Raw genomic sequence first — 19,223 nt, 5'->3', positions numbered from 1 at the left:
AGATAACGCTTCTAATGAAAGACCGGAAATCGCTAAATAAACATTTGAATAAGCGAAAAAAAAGTTTAAAGAACCTTCCATTTACAATTTGAAATAATTTAATAAATAAAGAAATATATACATAATATTATGTGACATTTACAATAAAAGAAGTTAAAAGTGTTGCGAATTTTATAAATTTTATTTGACAGAAAAAAAAACAAAACAGCAAAACAATTATCATATAAATATCAATAAGGAATTAAAAAAAATGTAATATGTTTTAAAATATATATAAATCAATGAAGCAAAATTTATATTGCCGTAAATTTGATAAAAAAATATAAATATAAATAAAATTATATAAATTTAGATGGGATAAATAATGGCCATATAACATACATAAATAAGAATCTATAAAATTTCAAGGAAAGTTTAAAATGTTGCGCATTTAATAAATATAAATTTGGAGAAGAAAAACAAAGGTCACATAAATAACAATCAAAAATTTTAAAAGATTTAATAAATAATGAAATCAATATATAAAATATTTATATGACATTTCAAGAAAAGTTCAAAATATTACCCATTTTATAAATATAAATTTACAGCGACAAAACAAAGCTTGTGAACTAAGACATAAAAACAACTGTGGAATGAATTTGCCTTTAACATTTGCGAATATCGCGAACTGACAGCGCATAAACATCTTGTCCGAATTCCCGTGGCAGACAAAGAAAGTAATAAATATTTGATTTCTACTTGTTTTCAAGCACAAACATTCAACTCGACAAGGCAAAGCCAACTGTCACGGCAAAGAGCAAAATGTTCTCAGGCTGCCTGGCTGGCTGACTGGCTGAAAGACAAACAAATCAAACAATAAATTGAAATTCGACTTATTCGATATACTCGTATATTCATGACGCAGCCAGCGGCAGTAGCAACTCGCCCAAAGCCAGGGATATGTCAGTCCCAAAGAAAAGAGCAAAAGTTGCAAAACAATCAAAGACAGCAGGAATCAGTTTGGCACTCTCGTGTGGCTTATTAGTATCAGGTGGAGATTCTGGGTAAGTATATGAACGGTATCAATTGACAGCGCAACAGATGCTAACAATTCCCCATTCGCAAACCTCTGCCTCTCTCATCCATCGATTTGACTTGGCTAAGTGGAAATCCCACACACACAGCGCTAATGCATTACGACGAGGCGAAAGGAAGAAAAACTGCGACAAGGGCAACACGTGGCTGATCCGAACGTAACTAAAAACAGCAAACAGCAAACACAAAACCAAAAGCCCAATGGTGGCAAGTCGTGCACTTAACCTTTGCCTTTGCGTTTCTGTCCATTTTTAGCACAAGCTGTGCGACAATTGAGAGCTTGCAACAAACTAGACTTTGCCGTGCAACAAACATGACAAGCCTGAGTATGACGTGTGTCTCACATCGCTTGGTCTGATTAATGCCTCAGTGCCTCTGTCTATGCACGGTTTAAAAGGGCGAACCCCTTTAAGCATAAGCTGCAAAACAAATTGAATCATAAAAGTTTGTCATGGAACGGATTGCTTTGCGCTTTTCATGCCAAAACCGAAACTTTACCCAGCGAGACAACCTTCTTAGCTTCCATATAGTCTTTCTGGTTGTTCAAGACAAGTTTTTACTTTTCCTTGTTGCTTCAAATTTATGCAAACACATTAACAAACTCAACGCATTTACGTGGTAGGCAACGCGCGTCCTTCCGAACGATGTTTTTGGTGACAAAGTTGCTACGTTAAATGAAATTCACGTAATTTTTCTGCCGTTGCCATTGAAATGAAATGTCTCTTGCCAGTCGACAGTCGGGAAAAGTCACACTTTTACACACAGCTTTTCTTCTTCTCTTTTTTTGTCACCTGCACATGCGAGGGGAGTATGAAAAGTTGTGTTTCTTGCCAGCCAAAGCTGCTACGAGAACTTTTTTGACAGCCCCTCGTAGATGTGCTGACGCATACCTCAGACTTATCCTCATTCTCGACCTCGTCAACTCATCATCAGCAGTGGCAGTGGAGTGGAGTAGCATCAGCGGCATCAGTAGCACCTTTGTTAGGTAACTCACATAATGTGATGGCGATGGCGATGGCGGCAAACAAAAAATGACATTTGACTTTTAAATTGGATAATTTTTTTCGCTTTTGCTGCTGCTGCTGATGCTGCTTTCGCCTTCCTTATGGCTGATGCTTGATGGCTGACTGCCAATCAGCAGACAGAGATACAGGTAAATAGGAACATCCTTGAGATACATAGACAGACGGAGAAGCAAACAGACAGACAGACAGGGAGAATGAAGCAGACCTTTGCGAAATGAATTTAATGTTGTTTAAGCCCAATTTGTTTGGCCAACATTTATTAATTTTGCTGTAACAAGAGAAATGATTAATTCTTCAATTCATCTTTGCCAGCATTAAAGTTAATGGAGATTTGTGTGGTGTCAGAAATGTTGCAACTAAATTACGACTTTTATACATACATACATATGTGTTTATATGTGTGTGTATTTGTGTAGGTGTGTAATACCTGAGCGTACAACAAAAAGGAAACGACGACATCGACGACTGCATGTTGTGCTTTAAGGCTGCTCTCAATTTGCATATAAATGTTGCACAAACAGTGCGACAAACACATGCTGCCACACATGCCACACACTGTGTGTTGTATGTGCCACGGGGTGTGCTTTATGGCCACTAATGCTAGTAACAAAAATCGCATAAAACGCACACAAATTGCACAGATTATGTGCCACTTGGGCAATTCTCGAGTCTTTTAGTATGACGAACGAGCCAGAGAGAGAGAGAGAGAGAGAGAGAGAGAGAGTGCGATTCGAGTTGATTTTCTTATGAGCGTGTTTTCCACGCTCTGCAAAATATTTGCAACGCAAAAATGCAAAATGGAAAGAAGCACGTGTGCATAAACTGAATAAACTGCCACAGTATAAACACATATACTACATACATACTATAAAATATACTATATTTTATACATTTTGATTAGAGCATGACATTCAAGCTCTAAAGTTGCTCTTTGCTAATTGAGTTCGCTTGCTGGTTTTAAAGTTTATTAAAAATTCTTAAGATTTCAACCAAAAATTTCACTTCATAACAATTCATAATCTTGTCTGTCTTTTAAATCTGAGAACATCTGATTGAAATGTCAATTTTGAAGTTATTTATTTGTTTGCGCTTTCTGTTTTTATCGCTGGCAACTTAAAAGCATTATTTAATTTAATAATACTTGGGAGTTTCCCCTTGTCGAATATTTCCTATTTATTTGCTTAAGTTTGGCATTTGCCTGAAGTTCGAGCAACAACATCGCACGCATATTTAATATACCTCAATAATATTTCGACTGTTGGCTGGAATGTATTCCAAGTCAACTCCAACCATCAATCATCATCAGCAGGTCTTTTCTTTTGAATAAGATGTGGGGAAATAGCTTTGATAAAGAGCTCGTTATAGACATGAGAGTACAAGAGTACTTGAGAGGTCCTTTTATTTTTTTGCCTAGATGTTAGCGGGAACACTTGAGAGCGAAATAAAAACAATCGACTCAACGCGGACAATTCACTTAAGGAGCGTGCCGGGACTGAGATAATATTTCTACATAATTGCTTTCCGTTTTCTAAAGAAAATTTTCCAGGGGACAACATATTGCATACTACTACTCCGTACTCCACACACACACTTGGTGATGTGATGTCTGCCTAGGTTTCGCTTCTTTTCTCTTGTTACCGTGTACCGCATTCGCATAATGGAATTTGGTGAAAATGGATTTGGATTTTTGGCAGAGCTTACGGGCAAAGCGATAAGAACAAAACGATGTTCATGTATGTGTGTGCGAGTGTGCAAATGTGTGTACGAGTGTGTGGGTGTGTGTTGTACGTGATGCCAACGAAGCTGAGCGCCAAATGGCAGATTATGTCGCCAGCCATTAAATCACTGGCTGCAGGTAAAATATGCGATGCTTAAGCAAAATCAATTCTATTTATACGTGAGCGCATAAATTGTGAGCACACACATACAAACAAATACACAAACCGTATCCTGCGTTACAGACTCCAGCAGCAGCAGCAGCAGCAGCAGAGGCAGAGGCAAGTGGAACGTGCCACATGTTAAACGCGCAATGACAATAAAATGGAGCAGTCGCCTAAATCAGAACCTACACCTAAACCTATACTCGGAAACTCAAACTCAAACTCTCGAACTCAAACTGGAACTCAAAGCGAAAGCGAAAGCCAAAGCTAAACATAAGCCTAAGCCAGCGGCAAGCTGTTTATTTCGAGTGATATTTAGTACTGGCATTACCAGAGCGCAACAACAATGTCTACCGCCCCCCTCTGCCCCTCTGCACGTGGCACAGCCAACAGAGCAACACAGAGCAGAGACTTTGCCTTGCTCCTCCGGCGTTGCTTGGGCAACGTGCGGTGGCAATCCTTCAGGGTTTTCCCCGCTAAAAGCCACGTGTCGCTGTAGCATGTGTGACACATAGAGATTCAATTAGTCAGCCTCTAAGCAATCAGCTGTTGGCTATTATTATCATACACTCTCTAGTCCAGCCACTAGATTATTGAGTAAGGCAGCTTAGATGCGCTCGCCTTTGGCCAACTCAAAGCAGCTCATTAGAAAATGTGGCAAAACGTTTGCGAAGCTTGTTTTCCGATTGCGGATAACAGAATTGTAATTTTTGAAATTATTTCACTGAAGATAAAGACCAATTTCTAAAATCAAGACCATTTGTCTTGAAAATTGTGTTCTTAAAATAAGACCACATTAGTCTGCAAAATGCACAAAGAGAAAAAAATTCAGATTGGAAAAATCTTGATTTAAGATCGGTTTGAATATTTAACCTGTTTTTATGATTGTAAAGTAATATTAAGAAAAAAAATAAATAACATACATTAATGTATTTACAAAATATATAAAAAAAAACTTTTTGATTTATTTTAAACAATCTAAGCTTTGCATTGTTTGATCTTGATTTAAGCTTTTGCCTTCTTCGTTCAATTTTAAAGTTTTTCCAATCTTGATACTTAATTTTAATCTTGAATTTCAAAATTGGACAATCTACATGTTTGTGTAGATTTTCGATCTTAATTTAAGAATAATCCTCAATTTTGCCATACAAACAATCTTGATTAAAGATTTTATTCTTTATTTTTCTTTTTATGTAGATCCATAGAAATTGATATACAGTTTTTCAAGATATAGTTTCTAAGAGGGAGTTTCATCTTATTGACGCACTTTTTAGACCAAAATTTTGATTTGAGTTCTTTTTTTTCTGTGCAGTATTGCTAAAAGCTGTGTCTGTGGCACATGTCCAATTTGTGTCGCATTGGCCGCAGTAACAAATATTAATTTAAAAATGTTTGAAAATTTGCGCGATAAACAGAGCAGAGACCATAAGAACCACAACCGCCACTCATTTATTATGCACATAATTATTCTAAAATGAGCAAAAATTCACGCTTCAATGTTGCGGTGCTGTCAAAGAGAGCTTTGCGGTTGCTGTCACATGCAACATCCTAATGTCTCATTATGGCCTGCAAATTGTGTCCATTGCACTGGCTGCTGTAAATTGAGCATAAATGGCAAAACCAAACAACGAATCACGCTTTAAACTTGGCAGGAAATTGCAATTCAATTAAATAATTAAATGTTAAATTATTCAATAATAGTTTACATTAGCTAAACGCTTTAGCAATGTATCGTCACTTGATTGTTTGGACATTTGAACATAACTCATACGCCATGTGAACACACCACAAGTTGAGCTTTTATTGAGCTGCAGGCGGCGTTTGTTGTCTAAAATGTTACCAAGTCGCCAAAAACAAAGCCCATACTTAAAGTCGAAAGTGTGTAGCCATAAATTGGCGGCGTCGGCGGCAACGTTGCCGACAGCCGAAAGCCAACAGCCGAAGTTTACAAAATGGCATAAAATCAAATGCCCAAAAGCCAGTGAAATGGAATTTCGGCTTAATTTATGGCAGACCAGGCGCGCGCTTGGTTCGCTGCTGCTGCTGGCGAAACTGATGAGCTCGAGAGGCTCAAACAACAACGGCACTTGGCTAATATAAAACATGACGTCGCACTTTATTGACCAAGCAGATATGCGTATTGCGTATTTCGACAGTCAAAATCAGCAGCAGCCACCAAATCCTTCAAAAGCGGGCTGCCTTTTTATTTGAAGGCCAATGTGTACATGCAAAAATACCCCCTGGGTTTATGTATGTGTGTGTGTATGTGTGGTCTGTATGTGTATGTGTGTGATGGAAATAAAATCAAATAGCGCGCGTAAGCACAAACATAGCCGAACTCAAACTATTAAGTAAATTATCGGCAAACAATGCTAAGGACTACACAACGCATACACACTCTAAGTACACACACACACACACACACATAGCTAGAGTGTGAGTTTGGTGTGATGACGCCAGCATTTTCCGACAACCGCATGAAAATTTTAAAGCAGACGACAGCGGAAATAACAAAAGTAAAACGCTCATCAATAACACTTCCGCTCACAAAATATTCGATCTCTCTCGCAGTGCCCCGGCGTGATTTATGGCAACGTTTTTCGGTAGCTCTGACAGTTTTTTACATGCCGCACAACTAAATTGTGTTCACTGCCCAACTGCGTGTGTGTTTGTGTGTGTGTGTTAGCTGTCTACCACATTGTAGAGCATGTATAAATAATCGTATCCAATTGGTTAATGGCTTTTGTTGCGCGCTGTGAATTGGCGCAACTTTGTGTTCGATATTTAATAGAAAATGTTGAGCATTTCGCCATGAATTTGTTGTCGCAGCGCTTTTGCTGCGCCTTAAAGTATGCAACGCAAATTGGATGCGCATGCAAAATGGCTGATTTTAATTTCCTGCCCATGTCAATCAATGCTCCAGGCAGGCGCAGGCACAGGCAAGCAGACTGGTAGACTGGCATGCCGTCAGCGTGAGACCTTGAACATGAAACAGCCAAGTGAGTGTGAGGAAGTGGGTATGTGTGTAAGTCAGTGTAAATTGAATATTCATAAATGCATAGCAAATGTGGCAGGCATAGAAGGGAGAGAGAGTGAGAGTGTGTTTGTGTTGTATTTGTGTCAAGTGCAGCACAATTATATTGATGTATGTGACTCATCCCCGAGCTGAGCACATTAACAGCCAAAAAAGGATGGTTTCAACATGATAAAGTTGGCGTCCATTAGGATTCACTTTTATCGCCCGGCCGTGTCGTAAATTAACACACACACACAGCCGCCTGGTCGCGATCGTTGGCCATGCTAAACTCCGCTGACAATAAGGACATAAAATAAACAGACCGTGGATGTCATCGACTACGAGTATGACAGCATTACGGAGCTCACTGAATGGCAAGGCAAACGTTAAATAATATAAACACTGGGACAGCAGCAGCCACAGCACAAAAGGCAGCAGCTCGTCATGCACGCAAGAATTGACGGAATAATCATTTTTGGGCCGGCCAAGGGAAGGGAGGGGAGAAGGTGACACTGTGTTTGGCCTGTGGGCTCCATTGTCACCGCAGAAGCACACGCATGAATTGTCAGCCAGTGAGGCCGTTGTGCTACAGTCGCGTCACATTTATTGTTGTTCTTTGTGCACTGCACACAATACTCGCACACACACAGGCCAAGCATTTACATTCATATATAAGTGAAAGTTTAAGTTGTTGCCGTCTGTAGTTCAACCTTGACACTTGACAGCGATGGCGACGAAGGCTTTAAGGCATCGCACCGTGTGTTGATAAATGACATGCTTGGCAGCCGCCAAGAGTTTAGCAACCGTGCCATCAGACAATGCTGCACTTTGTTCTTCTTCGCAGTGGCAGAGGCAGCTTAAAAGTTCTGCCTCTCCTCAAAAAGCAAACACAACACACAGCAACACAGCAACAGAGCACGACCCAACACAACTGACAACTGTCGCCATAATTCACTCTTGCAGCAGCAGCAGCGAACAAAGCGACAACAGTGTTCCGTGCATCAAACTTGGTAACGACACTTGGCCAAACAACTTTCAGACCAAAACTGCAGCCGCAACCATAGAAACTATCCACGTCCTTCGACGCCAGGGCAATAAAGCCCATTCCTCTGCTCTACCCGGTCTCTGTCTTACCCTTAGTTTGTTGGCCATTTGTTTTCATAAGACTCTCTGTGGGAACTGTTGCTATTTGCCATGATGTTCAATCACAGTGCTGCCACAAAAGTCCCAAGCCATAAACATACTCAACGCAACCCAAATCACCTGCTCCAAAAAAACAACTAAGGAGAAAAGGCAAAAGGAAAAGCTCACCTAAAAAAATACGTAAAAATCATTCAACAGACGACAATGGATGCCTTTCGCAGAATTATTCGAAAGGGGACCAAACAAAACAAAAAAAAAAACATTCCACATAAAAGAATTCAGCTATAATTTAAGGGTCAAACTTCGTTTTGTTCGACAGCTCAGGAAATTCCATGAATCAATGTTTGCTTCCACATTTCTCTTTGACTTCAATTTAACTGCCAAAACTTATTAGCACTTATTTGAAACGATAAAATTAAAGCATAATTTTGTTTAACTATTCTTAAAGAAAATATATAAAACTACGACAAATTTATGAATGATAAAAGTTGTGGGCACATTCTTTTCTTTCGACATTTATTAATTTTGAACACATCAAAAATGAATGGCAATTTCTGCAGACATAACTAGTATAATTTCGAATTGAAATTTTGCGGGCTCAATCTTCTGCAGATGATTGATGAAGGTTGCCATTTGATGTACATGTAATTACCTAACAATTGGCCACATCAAAGCGAAAGCAAAAGCGAAGCCAAACCAAACCAAACCAAAGTAAAGCAAAGCAAAGCAAAACGAAGCTGTTTTGTAGCTGTAATTGATGGATGGGCTTATGGGCGTCCACTTAACGTGGTCTGTCCATCAACTGGGCGCAATGGCATTTGGAGCCGTTTAATAATAGAAATGTTTTGCTAGGGGCTACAATCAAGCCAGTTAATTAATGATTAACACGCAGCAATCATAACTAATTTAGTGTAAAGCCAAAGAGCAACCACACACACGTGAAAAGGACTTTGAGGCATACTGCTAATTGGGCTTGTTGTGGCGTGACGAGGACAAAGGCGGAGACCGAGACCGAGTCCGAATTGATGGTGGCGTCAAAATAACTAAATCGTTTAACAATCAAGGCGTGCCAAGCTAACCGCCAGCTGACCAAACCTTCGAGTCCACTTTACGGCGCTCTTTAAATGAAATTTACGATTTTTAATTGGTGGCCAGGGGCTGGCTCTTGAATCGATGTACTCAGTCAATTAGATTGATTACACGAAACTCTGCGGCTGTCGCGTACCATAAACATTAACGAGGCCAATTCAGGTAATGTCGATGGATCAAATGATTCGTCGAATTGTTGCTAATTAATTGATGAATAACGACAACTTCTGTCCGGCTTTTCACTTTCCATTAACAATATATGTTATGTGCGTGTGTGTCCTTAGTGTGCTGTTTGTTCAGTAATCTGCACAGAAAATTCGTCAAAAAATTATAATTCCACAAGTTGGCAGCGAAAGTGGCAGAGTGGTTGCGGTTCACATAATCCGATTTGGCTCAGTAAATTGCATAGTAGCATAATATGTAGTAGCAACAACAACAACAACATCCGAAAAAACGAATCTGAAGTTTTCATTCGCTAATGAAACACACAGGAGAAGTCTCTTTCTCTCTCTCTTCTGTAATTAGTGGGCATTAAGTTAATTGCGAAATGTTTGCGGCCAGTTAAATTGAATTAAACATGTTCTTCGGCTAGCTGATTTACCTGAGTTTTTAATTACATTTGCCTATGCAAACAGTTGCGACGCATAAAGCGCTTACATAAAATAATAATTAAATTGTGGCAACGCCACGTGGCGTATACGTAATGCCTCTGCCTAGTGCGATTAAGTAGTTATGAAATAATTATGCAAATCTGCTGTTGCTTCTGCTACTGACCCTGACAGGCAAAATATACACAAATACAAATACAAAACAATTTTCGACCGGCAGCAGCAGGTGCAAAACAAAAAGTAGGGGGCAGAGGGTCAGGTAACTCATCAAATTACCGAGAGGAGTCTGAAGTCTGAGGACTAAAGACTGAAAACTGAAAACTGAAGTGCTGCCTACATTGAGGCGCTTGCTCAAAAAGTTTTCGACTGCTTGTCAGATTGTTGAACGTTTTTAAACATATTAAAGCGATAACTTATTGCCGGACTTCAAGCTAAGCTCAACAGCAAAACTTTACACAATTTTGCGAGGAGCCGAAAACAACTGCCAAATGGCAGCTCGGACATTTTCTAGTAACTTTTCTCGGAAAGCTGTTTGTTGTCTTGCCAATTCATGTTGCTGTTAGCCACCTCTGAAATGTCTTGCTAAAACTGGGAAAAGATGGAAAAAAAAAACTGCGGAAATGCAAATGCTTAGCGCAGAGTGAAGATGAGGTCAGCCACTTGCTGAAATTGCACAGCTCGACAGAATTTGCATGCATAAAGCTAAAGCTAAAGCGTTTCTTCCTCCTCCCTCCACTCATTTGTATGCAAAGGAAGAGAGGGGAGAATTAGGCCCGGGGCATGTTAAGGTACCGCATAGTTCGCATTCACGATGTGCGTGCAACAAAACGCTCGCAATTAAAACCATAATCAGAATCAGTGGCAGCAGCAACAGCAACAACGGAAACAATTAAGACGAATGAAGCGTATAATTATTTATTCTGTGCGAATGTTCGTTTCTATTCCTATCCCTATTCCTATTCCCACTCAGAGTCACACACGCACACACTTATTAAACGCACAGTTAGACAAATCCGCTTAATGACATTAAATATGACCATTTCCGACTTCCTCGTTGTTGTTTTTGTCGTTCATTTTTCTTTTGGCTAGCAGCCAGAAAGCGCGAGAACTTCATTCTTTTTTGGTGGAGGAATCGACTGCTTTCGGGCTGACGAAAGAATTTGCGAATTTGCGGAATTAATTAGGCGTTAATTGTAATTTTGAGCAAACAAAAGAGTTTAATTAATTTACCTAACAACGAAACGGAATGCGAAGACAGAGCAAAAGTTGGCAACGCACTCAACGGCAGCCAAATACAATTTCACACTTCGTCTAGCGTCCATTGTGCCATTGTGGGTACAACACAGTTAGCTTCTCGATTCGCCCTAGGGACCACGTGGCGTATGGGGTATATTTTTTCATTCCATGCTTCATGTTCCATGTTTTCTGTATCTATCGCCTGCTGTGATGCCAACTTTGCTTTCGGTTTAATGTGCTGACTTTTTGACTGACTGCGTTTTGTTTGGGAGAATGCCTTTCGCTTGTCTCGGGCCTGCCTAATTAATTGACTTGCCACGCTCGAGCTGTACCCAGAAAGAGAGAGAATCCGGTCTGGGTTTTATTTTTTTGGCCCTGACTTTGGCTTTGCCAGCCTCTTGAAAATTAACTCTGCGTTTTCGTTTCACTTTGTGCCTCGGCGCTCGGTTGCGACACTCAAAGTGCAGCTGGAAGAGTGGCCATTGTATCAAGTTCTCCTTTTAACTCGAGCTCGAACAATTACTTGGCAAGTAATTAACTTTATTTTTGCACACAAATATGCAAGCACAAGCACTCGCATATATAATTAAAAAAAATAAAAACACTTGCGCAAAAATTGAGTTAATTAAAGAACTTATTTGCCACTGAAAGGTTCTGAAGTACAAAGGATTTTATACAGCAAAATGTTCAAAAGAAGTGTTGCTCTTAATTTTGAAATATAACTAATAAATGATATCAACACCATGCCTTAAATGAATACTGCTACTCATAATAAATTAGTTTCTACTTGACACAGAGCAAGATTATTGCTTCCTCCACATACAAATATATTTTTTTTTTACTTGTGTTCTCTTAAATCATATTGTCTGGGATTTCAACATGTTTTTTTTTACAAGCGAACAAGCTTTCAGTGTAATTGAATTGAATCGAAACCTGAACAACGCTATTCAGCTAGGCGTGCGGCAAAAAGGCATCAGCAGGATGCAACATGCAGCAGCAACCAACAGCAGCAGCACCATCAACCGATGGGGACAGCAACAACGCTTTTTGCACGCTCCGTTAAAAATGTACGGCTCAATGAATTGGGTTCAGCTCAGATGCCAGAAGGAGGATATTATTTTATTACCAGTTATTTTCCTCTTGTATGTTGCAATAACCATTCATAACACATGTCCGCACTTTAAGCCAAAAGAACGTATTTAATTGCATTGCCAGAATAATTGCATTACTCATACCTTGATGCGTCCAAAAATGAATTGCGTTGGACATAACATACTACCATAATATTTGCTTATGCAAATGGATCAATCAATATAGCAGAGCATTTTACAAAACGGATCAAAGAGCTAACGAGGCAGTACAAAGGTGCTTCACACTTTTGCAGATTATGCTGTATGCATTTCCATCCATCTGAGAAAGCACTATTTATTCAGCATTTAAATGTTCTTCACGGTTTATTTAACTTGCCATCGAGCATCTTTACTTACCACTGATTTTATTTAAACTCGTTTATTTTGCCAGCACTCGAATTTATTTTTGCAACATGTATTTAATGAGAAACTACACTTGAATTGATTTCATCTAATTCAATTATCACGATCGATCTTTAGGCATTGTCATCGCCATTTACACTTTCTCTTTTGTTTTATCTCCACAATTTTTAATTTCAATTAATTCACTGGCACGGCGTTTCGATTTGATTTGATTTCCAGTTTAAAGGCTCGCCCCTTTTGATCTGGTCTATTTTAAGGGGGCCTGAGCCTCAGGCTGATTCAGATTTAAACGCTGGATTCTCGGATCCCTTTCGAGTGGCACACAACCACAACGCGACGCGTTTCGAAACGTACTGCAAATCATAAACCGTAGTCTAAGTCCGAGATTCGTTTACGGCAAAACTCGGGCGATTGAATTCACCACAGCGAAAGGCGAAGAGCAGCAACGAGGCGACGACACGAACTCGAACACTCGGTCGGACACGACGATTTGGGTCTGTGGAGCAACTGCGAATGCTGAACAGTCGAAAAGTGAAAGCCCGTGCAATGGGCAGGTTATTGAGGCAGGTTAGTAAGTTCGACACAGACTCTCTCTCTCTCTCTCGCTCTCACTCTCGCAAGGATTTGGCGATGTTTCTGATTACACTGGAAGTGCGATGTTATTGGCTACTGATAACAAACAAAAGGCTTTAAAATAAACTGTTGCGTGCGTTTAACTTCAGCTTTCCATAGGCTGCTCTATTGAGTTATAGTTTAAGAAAACTTGTCGAAAATTAAATCAAATTAAATAAACTTGCGTAGCTTTTACTAAACAAGAAAGAATTTTAGGAACTTTAGGCATTTTTAGGAAGTATCTTTAAGAAAAGCGTAGCTTTTAAAACTTATTAAAACAGTGAACAAATATATTTACAACTTAAATAAAGATTTCAAAGCAAAGTATAAAACAAAGTAATGATTCTCAAAAGAAAACTTTCTACTAAATTACTAATTACAATTCCTTAAATAATATAAAGGTTCCAAGAAGCACTTTTCAGTGCAAAATACTGAGAATTACAAACTACGATATTCTTAAAGAAGTCAACTAAATATTGTACAGTTAATTAAATTTAATTTAAACTTAAAATAAGCCCTGCTCTTTAGAAGATTTAAAATAAAGTTCCACTCAATATTTTACATTCGTTAATTAATTTTATAATAGCTAAGAATTAAAGCCAGCAAAGAAAATATTTTCAGCTATATTTAAAGAATATTTCTTGGTACAAAACCAACGCAATTTCCGTATAATTTACTCACTTAGCATGTTAAACCGAATTAACTTGAATTCAAATAAATTCGCCTAAGTAAAGAGTTTAAATAAACATTCGAATGCGATGTTTTTCGGAATCTGCTTTTACTCTCTTTTCCAGAGCATGCGCAGAGCTGTCGGCGACACAAGTCGCAGCTGATAAGGATGAACCAATGTGGTGAATAGTGGATTCGACTGATAAGAGCTGATAAGAATGGTCCACAAGTGCAGCAGCAGCCAGTCAAACAACAACAAAAGAAAAATATGCATTCGCTTTGTGCGAATGCAATGAATAATTGCAACGATGATTTAATCAGTGTGAATGCCCCAAGTTGCATCAAGTTTAGTAAGTAGCACAAAGCTATGCACGAGGGTGAAGCCAAAGAGATGGTTGAGAGGAGGAAGAGGGTGAAAAGTACAACTAAATGAGCTTCACTGCAGTCGCAATTAATGAGCAACGTCGTACAATTAGCGAACTAGTTCAATTATGCAGCTCACCTGCAGACCCGCAGATGCCGGCAGAAGCGACCCTTCATATTTGCCCCCATTCTCACAGTTCTCCTTGTTGTTGTTGTTGCTGCAGTTGTTGTTGTTTGCGGTGTGGGGGTTACTTTTAATAGCAAATTTGCGGCCGCTGTGACCGTTTGTTTTTTGGCGCAAGTTAGACAAGGCCAGCTAAGGACAGGGGCAGCCTTTTAATTATGATAATTACATTGTTGTCGAGCTCATTTGCTGACAGCTGTCCGGCCCCTCCCCCACTCTCATTCCCCTCGTTCCCTTAAACACGCCGCTGTGGCATCTGCTGCTGCGATTTTCATAGTTGAGTATGCACTGCACACTTTTCGCATTCAATGCTGCCATCTTCTTGCAGCATGCTTCCACAGGCCAAGCACGTTCTGGAGGCGAGCCATTGTTTTAAGAGTTGCAGCTTAGTTAATATTTATTTTACTTTAAAAAGTAATAACATTTATTTCAAGTTGTTTAAGTTTTATCTATTATAAACGGGTATTAAATATTCCACGTCTCTAAAAAATAAATTTCAATTTCCTTTCAGTACAACTTTTGATAACTGTTGATAGAACTGTTCTTATTCAACTTAGATTATAAAATTCTTAATTAACATAAGTTAAATAGCCTTAAAATGTATTAAAGAGTTACAGATTAATTCTTATTTATTTGAGATTACAATTGATTATGATATATTTAAAATTGTTTAAGTTTAACATATATATATAACTGGAATTAAATGTGCTTCGACTCTTTTTAAATAAAATAAAATTTTATATTCCTCTCCTCAAATAAACTACCAAAAAAGGTTACTTACTCTATAACGATTATACAATTATCATTTAATATAAGTAGAATAATATTGAAATGTAAGAATATTGTATATTGAAGTGTTATCGGTAATTTTAAGTTTTTGCAACTTATCTAAAATATCAAATAGACATAGTAAAACCCTGACGTAAAAGTAAAAGCAAAATTTAATTATGAAGATTATCAAATGCGCAAAGTGGAAAGAATTGATAAATGAACTGTTAGTATTAAAAAAAATGTATATTTCTTATAAAAACACATAAATATATGAAGAAAGCTCAACGAACCTCAGGAATAAATACATTCGCTTTTGTGTCGGATAAAACCATAATCATATTTTAATATAAAAAAAAACAATAATTGTCATAAAATAACAAGTAAACTTTATGTTGTTAAATTATAATTTAAATAAAAATAAAACCATTAGCAGTGGGAATTAAATTTCCATCATTGTGATAACAAAGTTGCAAAGTGTTCTTAAAATTTCACATAAAATGAAGCAAATGTGTAAATAATTAAAGGGAAAATGAAAAAGCGAACAACATACTATTTAAAAATCGCAAAAATACAAAGTCGAAAACTATTTTTGCTGGCAATTTCTGATATGCATGCAACAATTTATGACTGTGTCGCGAAAATAGCATCATGTTTTTGCCTCACACACATACTGTGTGACTTTACATGCATAGTCTGTGTATCTGATGTGCTAATTGCATGACCCATCCTCACTTTTCCGGGCTTAGTAGTCAGTCAGTCAGTCAGTCAATACGTTAGTTTTGCAATTCCACCATCGAGTTATTAACTGCAACGTAACTTTTTACATGTTTTTACCCGCTACGCTAGGTTAGAAGGGTATATATGCTTCCAGGATATTATGTAATAAGCAGAAGGAGGCATCTCCGATCCCATAAAGTATGTTATATAATATATATTCTTGATCAGCGTCGACAGCCGAGACTGTCCATATGCGCACCTCGATCTCAGAGACTATAAGAGAAAGAGCTGGTATATTTCGCACTCTATGGTATATTTTAAATCTAGTACTATACCAAATATATTTTTAGTATTTTGTGTTATATCAATTCGGTATATTTTAAAATGAATACCGCAATGTTTTGGTTCTATTTAAAATATGTAGCGGGCATCTCACAGTCGCGAACATTCGACTTTATCTTTTTTACTTTTTCATCGTTGGACATGGACATATCGACTATTAACATATAACATATAGGGGAGAGTTTCGAGCATCGAGTCGTAAATTTGCCATACAGTTAAAATAAATACGTAAAATGCGCAACAAAGCCTAAGCGCTCATTCATGACATACTCGTATTAGATATATTGCCATGTCATATCATATCAATTATGAATAGAATTTTTCTGCCATTTGACACGCGTCGCCAAAATGCAAAACCGTAAAATGTGCTTTATTTATGCATTTCTACTCCCATGCACTTTGGATGCAAATTTTTAGCAAAATGTACATATCTCTACCACTTAATATCCACTTTGTCAACACACACACACGTATAGTAATAAGCTTAGAGCAAACGATTCTACATGCAGTTTGATAGCACGGAAAATGGGTATTTAAAATTCAAAATATATTCAACAAACTCAATTAAAATCTAATTTTGATTTTGCAGAATAACTAGAAAACTTTTTGGAATATAGAAGCAATAATGCTCTCATACTTATAAAGAAAAAACAATTTGAATTCCGAGTGGTCAACGCAGGTGCCTATTAAATAATTGGACGGATAATTGATGCGACCACGCAAACCATAATTATAATTATGTAATTTTCTTGAATAAATTAGTGGACACTATACCTGTATATAAGGCAGACAAATCGTAATAGGACTCATAAGTAAAAAGACGACACCATGATTATCAACAGTCTGAGCTACTTCAGAAGTCACTGGACAATATGGACGATATTAGGAGTGGCATATAAAGAGGCTCGATGGCAGAAACTCTACTTAATCAACACTTTGATGGTATTCCTGCTCGTCAGCATTGGCTATCCACTGCATCTGGGTTTGTCGGTTTTCAAAAACGACACACTTGCGGATGACCTCAAGAATCTGACGACCTTTGTCACCTGCCTCGCCTGCTCCATCAAAGTTACAATTATCACTTTCAATTTCGACAAAGTATACGAAATGCAGGGATTGTTGAAGCTATTGGATGCTCGAGTCAGTGGAAAGGACGAGACTTACATCTATAGTCAATTAAGAGCACAGTTGAGAAACATTCTAATCATCTTTATTACGTTTTATATACCCATTGCCATTTTCGCTGAGATGTCCTTCATTTATCAAGAAGAACGTGGTCTTATGTATCCTGCCTGGTTTCCATTGGATTGGAAAAACTCGACTCGGAATTATTACATTGCGAACATTTATCAAATTGTTGGCGTAAGCTATCAACTGATGCAGAACTATTGCAGTGATTGCTTTCCCGCTGTGATGCTGTGCATCATCTCATCTCACACCAAGATGCTTTACAAACGTTTCGAAAAGATTGGCGTAAAAGACACTGACGATGCTGCGAATCAACGTGAACTTGAGGATTGCATCACGGATCACAAGCGATTGATAGAGTGCGTTTTAAATACTTTCCATATTTGTTACATTTTTCATATTTGATTTAAATATTTTCAGACTTTTCAGGAAAATGGAATCGTTTATGTCCTTGCCCATGCTCATTCAGATCGCTGTGACTGCCGTAAGCATCTGCGTCAGCTTTGCCGGCTTCATTTTCTTCGTGACTGAGCCAATGAATCGTGCCTATTTTTTCTTCTATGGAATTGCGATGCCTTTACAAATATTTCCCACCTGCTACTACGGCACGGACACTGAACTTTGGTTTGGAAAAATTCACTATGCCGCCTTTAGTTGCGATTGGGTAAATCAAAGTCGCAGCTTCAAGAAGAAATTGATGCTCTTTGTGGAGTGTTCGCTGAAACAAAACACAGCCATGGCTGGTGGCATGGTTCGCATTCATGTGGCCACCTTTTTTTTCGGTCCTCAAATTCGCCTATTCTCTATTTACAATTTTGCTACGAATGGGAAAGTAAACTGCAATAAAGTTGAAATAATTGAAAGCCGAATGTTGAATGAAAGTTTTAATATTTTCTATTTAAATATGTAAAAAATCGGGTGGTAAAAAAATTATTGTTAATTGCTGCACTCAATTTTTATTATTGTCATTTTTTTTTTTTTAGCAATATTGTGTAAAATTGTTGACTAAACAAAATAGGTTCAGGAGGATACAACATGGTTAGGCAAAGTCAATTGAACATTGACAAGTGAATTTAAGAAAATATATCAAACTTGCATTGAAATACATGTATGAAATCAAGATCTTAACAACTTTAATTATTAGCTTTGTATTATTCATCAACAATTGAATCGAATGACGAATCTGCTTCACTAATTACAAATATAATGAAAACGCATAATGTTGAGATATTCAAACAACTAAATACTACATACACATATACATATACTACATACATATGTACATATGTACATATGTATAAATTCGTCATCAAAAATAATTGACTTTTTAAGCTCTTCAAGAACACGATAATTTCATACGAAAATTGTATATTTCTTTTAATATCACGATTTGGCTTTTATAAACATCCATATGGCAAATGGAAAATTTCCACAAAAACACTATATTAATAATTAAATTGAAATTTACGACAAAATGCTTAAAAATAAAGCAAAATGTGAATTTAAAATGCAATTTTTTAAATTTCTCTTTAGGTACACAATAAGAAATGTATGTTTTGTTGTTTTGTCCAACTTTGCTATCAAACTTAATAAATATAATTGCTTTAGCAATTGGGATAATTTTAGACAGAACAAGTTCTATTTCCAACTGAATGTCTCCATCTGCAAGAATACCGTTTTAAATTCGCAAGTTCCTAGATTGGAAAGAGAAAATATCCTCGAAATGACGGTATCAATAATTGAGCAGGACTTCCATTTAAATTTAATTACTTAATAGCGCAGCCTAAATATAATTGTGTGTCTATAAAAG

The 19,223-nt window shown here is 37.6% G+C and overlaps 2 protein-coding genes across 7 annotated transcripts in view; one reads left to right on the top strand and one right to left on the bottom strand.

Annotated features, from left to right (window-relative positions):
- LOC132790578 (uncharacterized) overlaps positions 1-19,223 on the bottom strand; it is a 72,666-nt gene that overhangs the window by 51,153 nt on the left and 2,290 nt on the right. For 4 of the 6 annotated variants that reach the window (XM_060799149.1, XM_060799152.1, XM_060799150.1 and 1 more), the window contains exon 1: positions 12,562-12,898. The exons of 1 other annotated variant lie outside the window; for it this stretch is intronic. The gene's annotated coding sequence lies outside the window, so the exon portion shown is untranslated. Of the gene's footprint in view, positions 1-12,561; positions 12,900-19,223 lie in introns of those variants that run through there. One more of the 6 variants, XM_060799147.1, reaches the window with a different exon arrangement.
- On the top strand, positions 892-18,249 carry LOC132790580 (odorant receptor 59a-like). Its single transcript, XM_060799153.1, is given in 5 exon segments — positions 892-1,046; positions 1,147-1,235; positions 16,815-17,772; positions 17,834-18,185; positions 18,187-18,249. Coding segments are annotated over 3 exon segments (1,134 nt in total). The 5' UTR covers positions 892-1,046; positions 1,147-1,235; positions 16,815-17,053.

The sequence above is a fragment of the Drosophila nasuta genome, chromosome 3 (genome assembly GCF_023558535.2).
Source record: "Drosophila nasuta strain 15112-1781.00 chromosome 3, ASM2355853v1, whole genome shotgun sequence".
NCBI classification, from domain to species: domain Eukaryota; kingdom Metazoa; phylum Arthropoda; class Insecta; order Diptera; family Drosophilidae; genus Drosophila; species Drosophila nasuta.
Note: the sequence above shows the minus strand (reverse complement) of the source record. Positions and strands in the feature narration are given on the sequence as shown.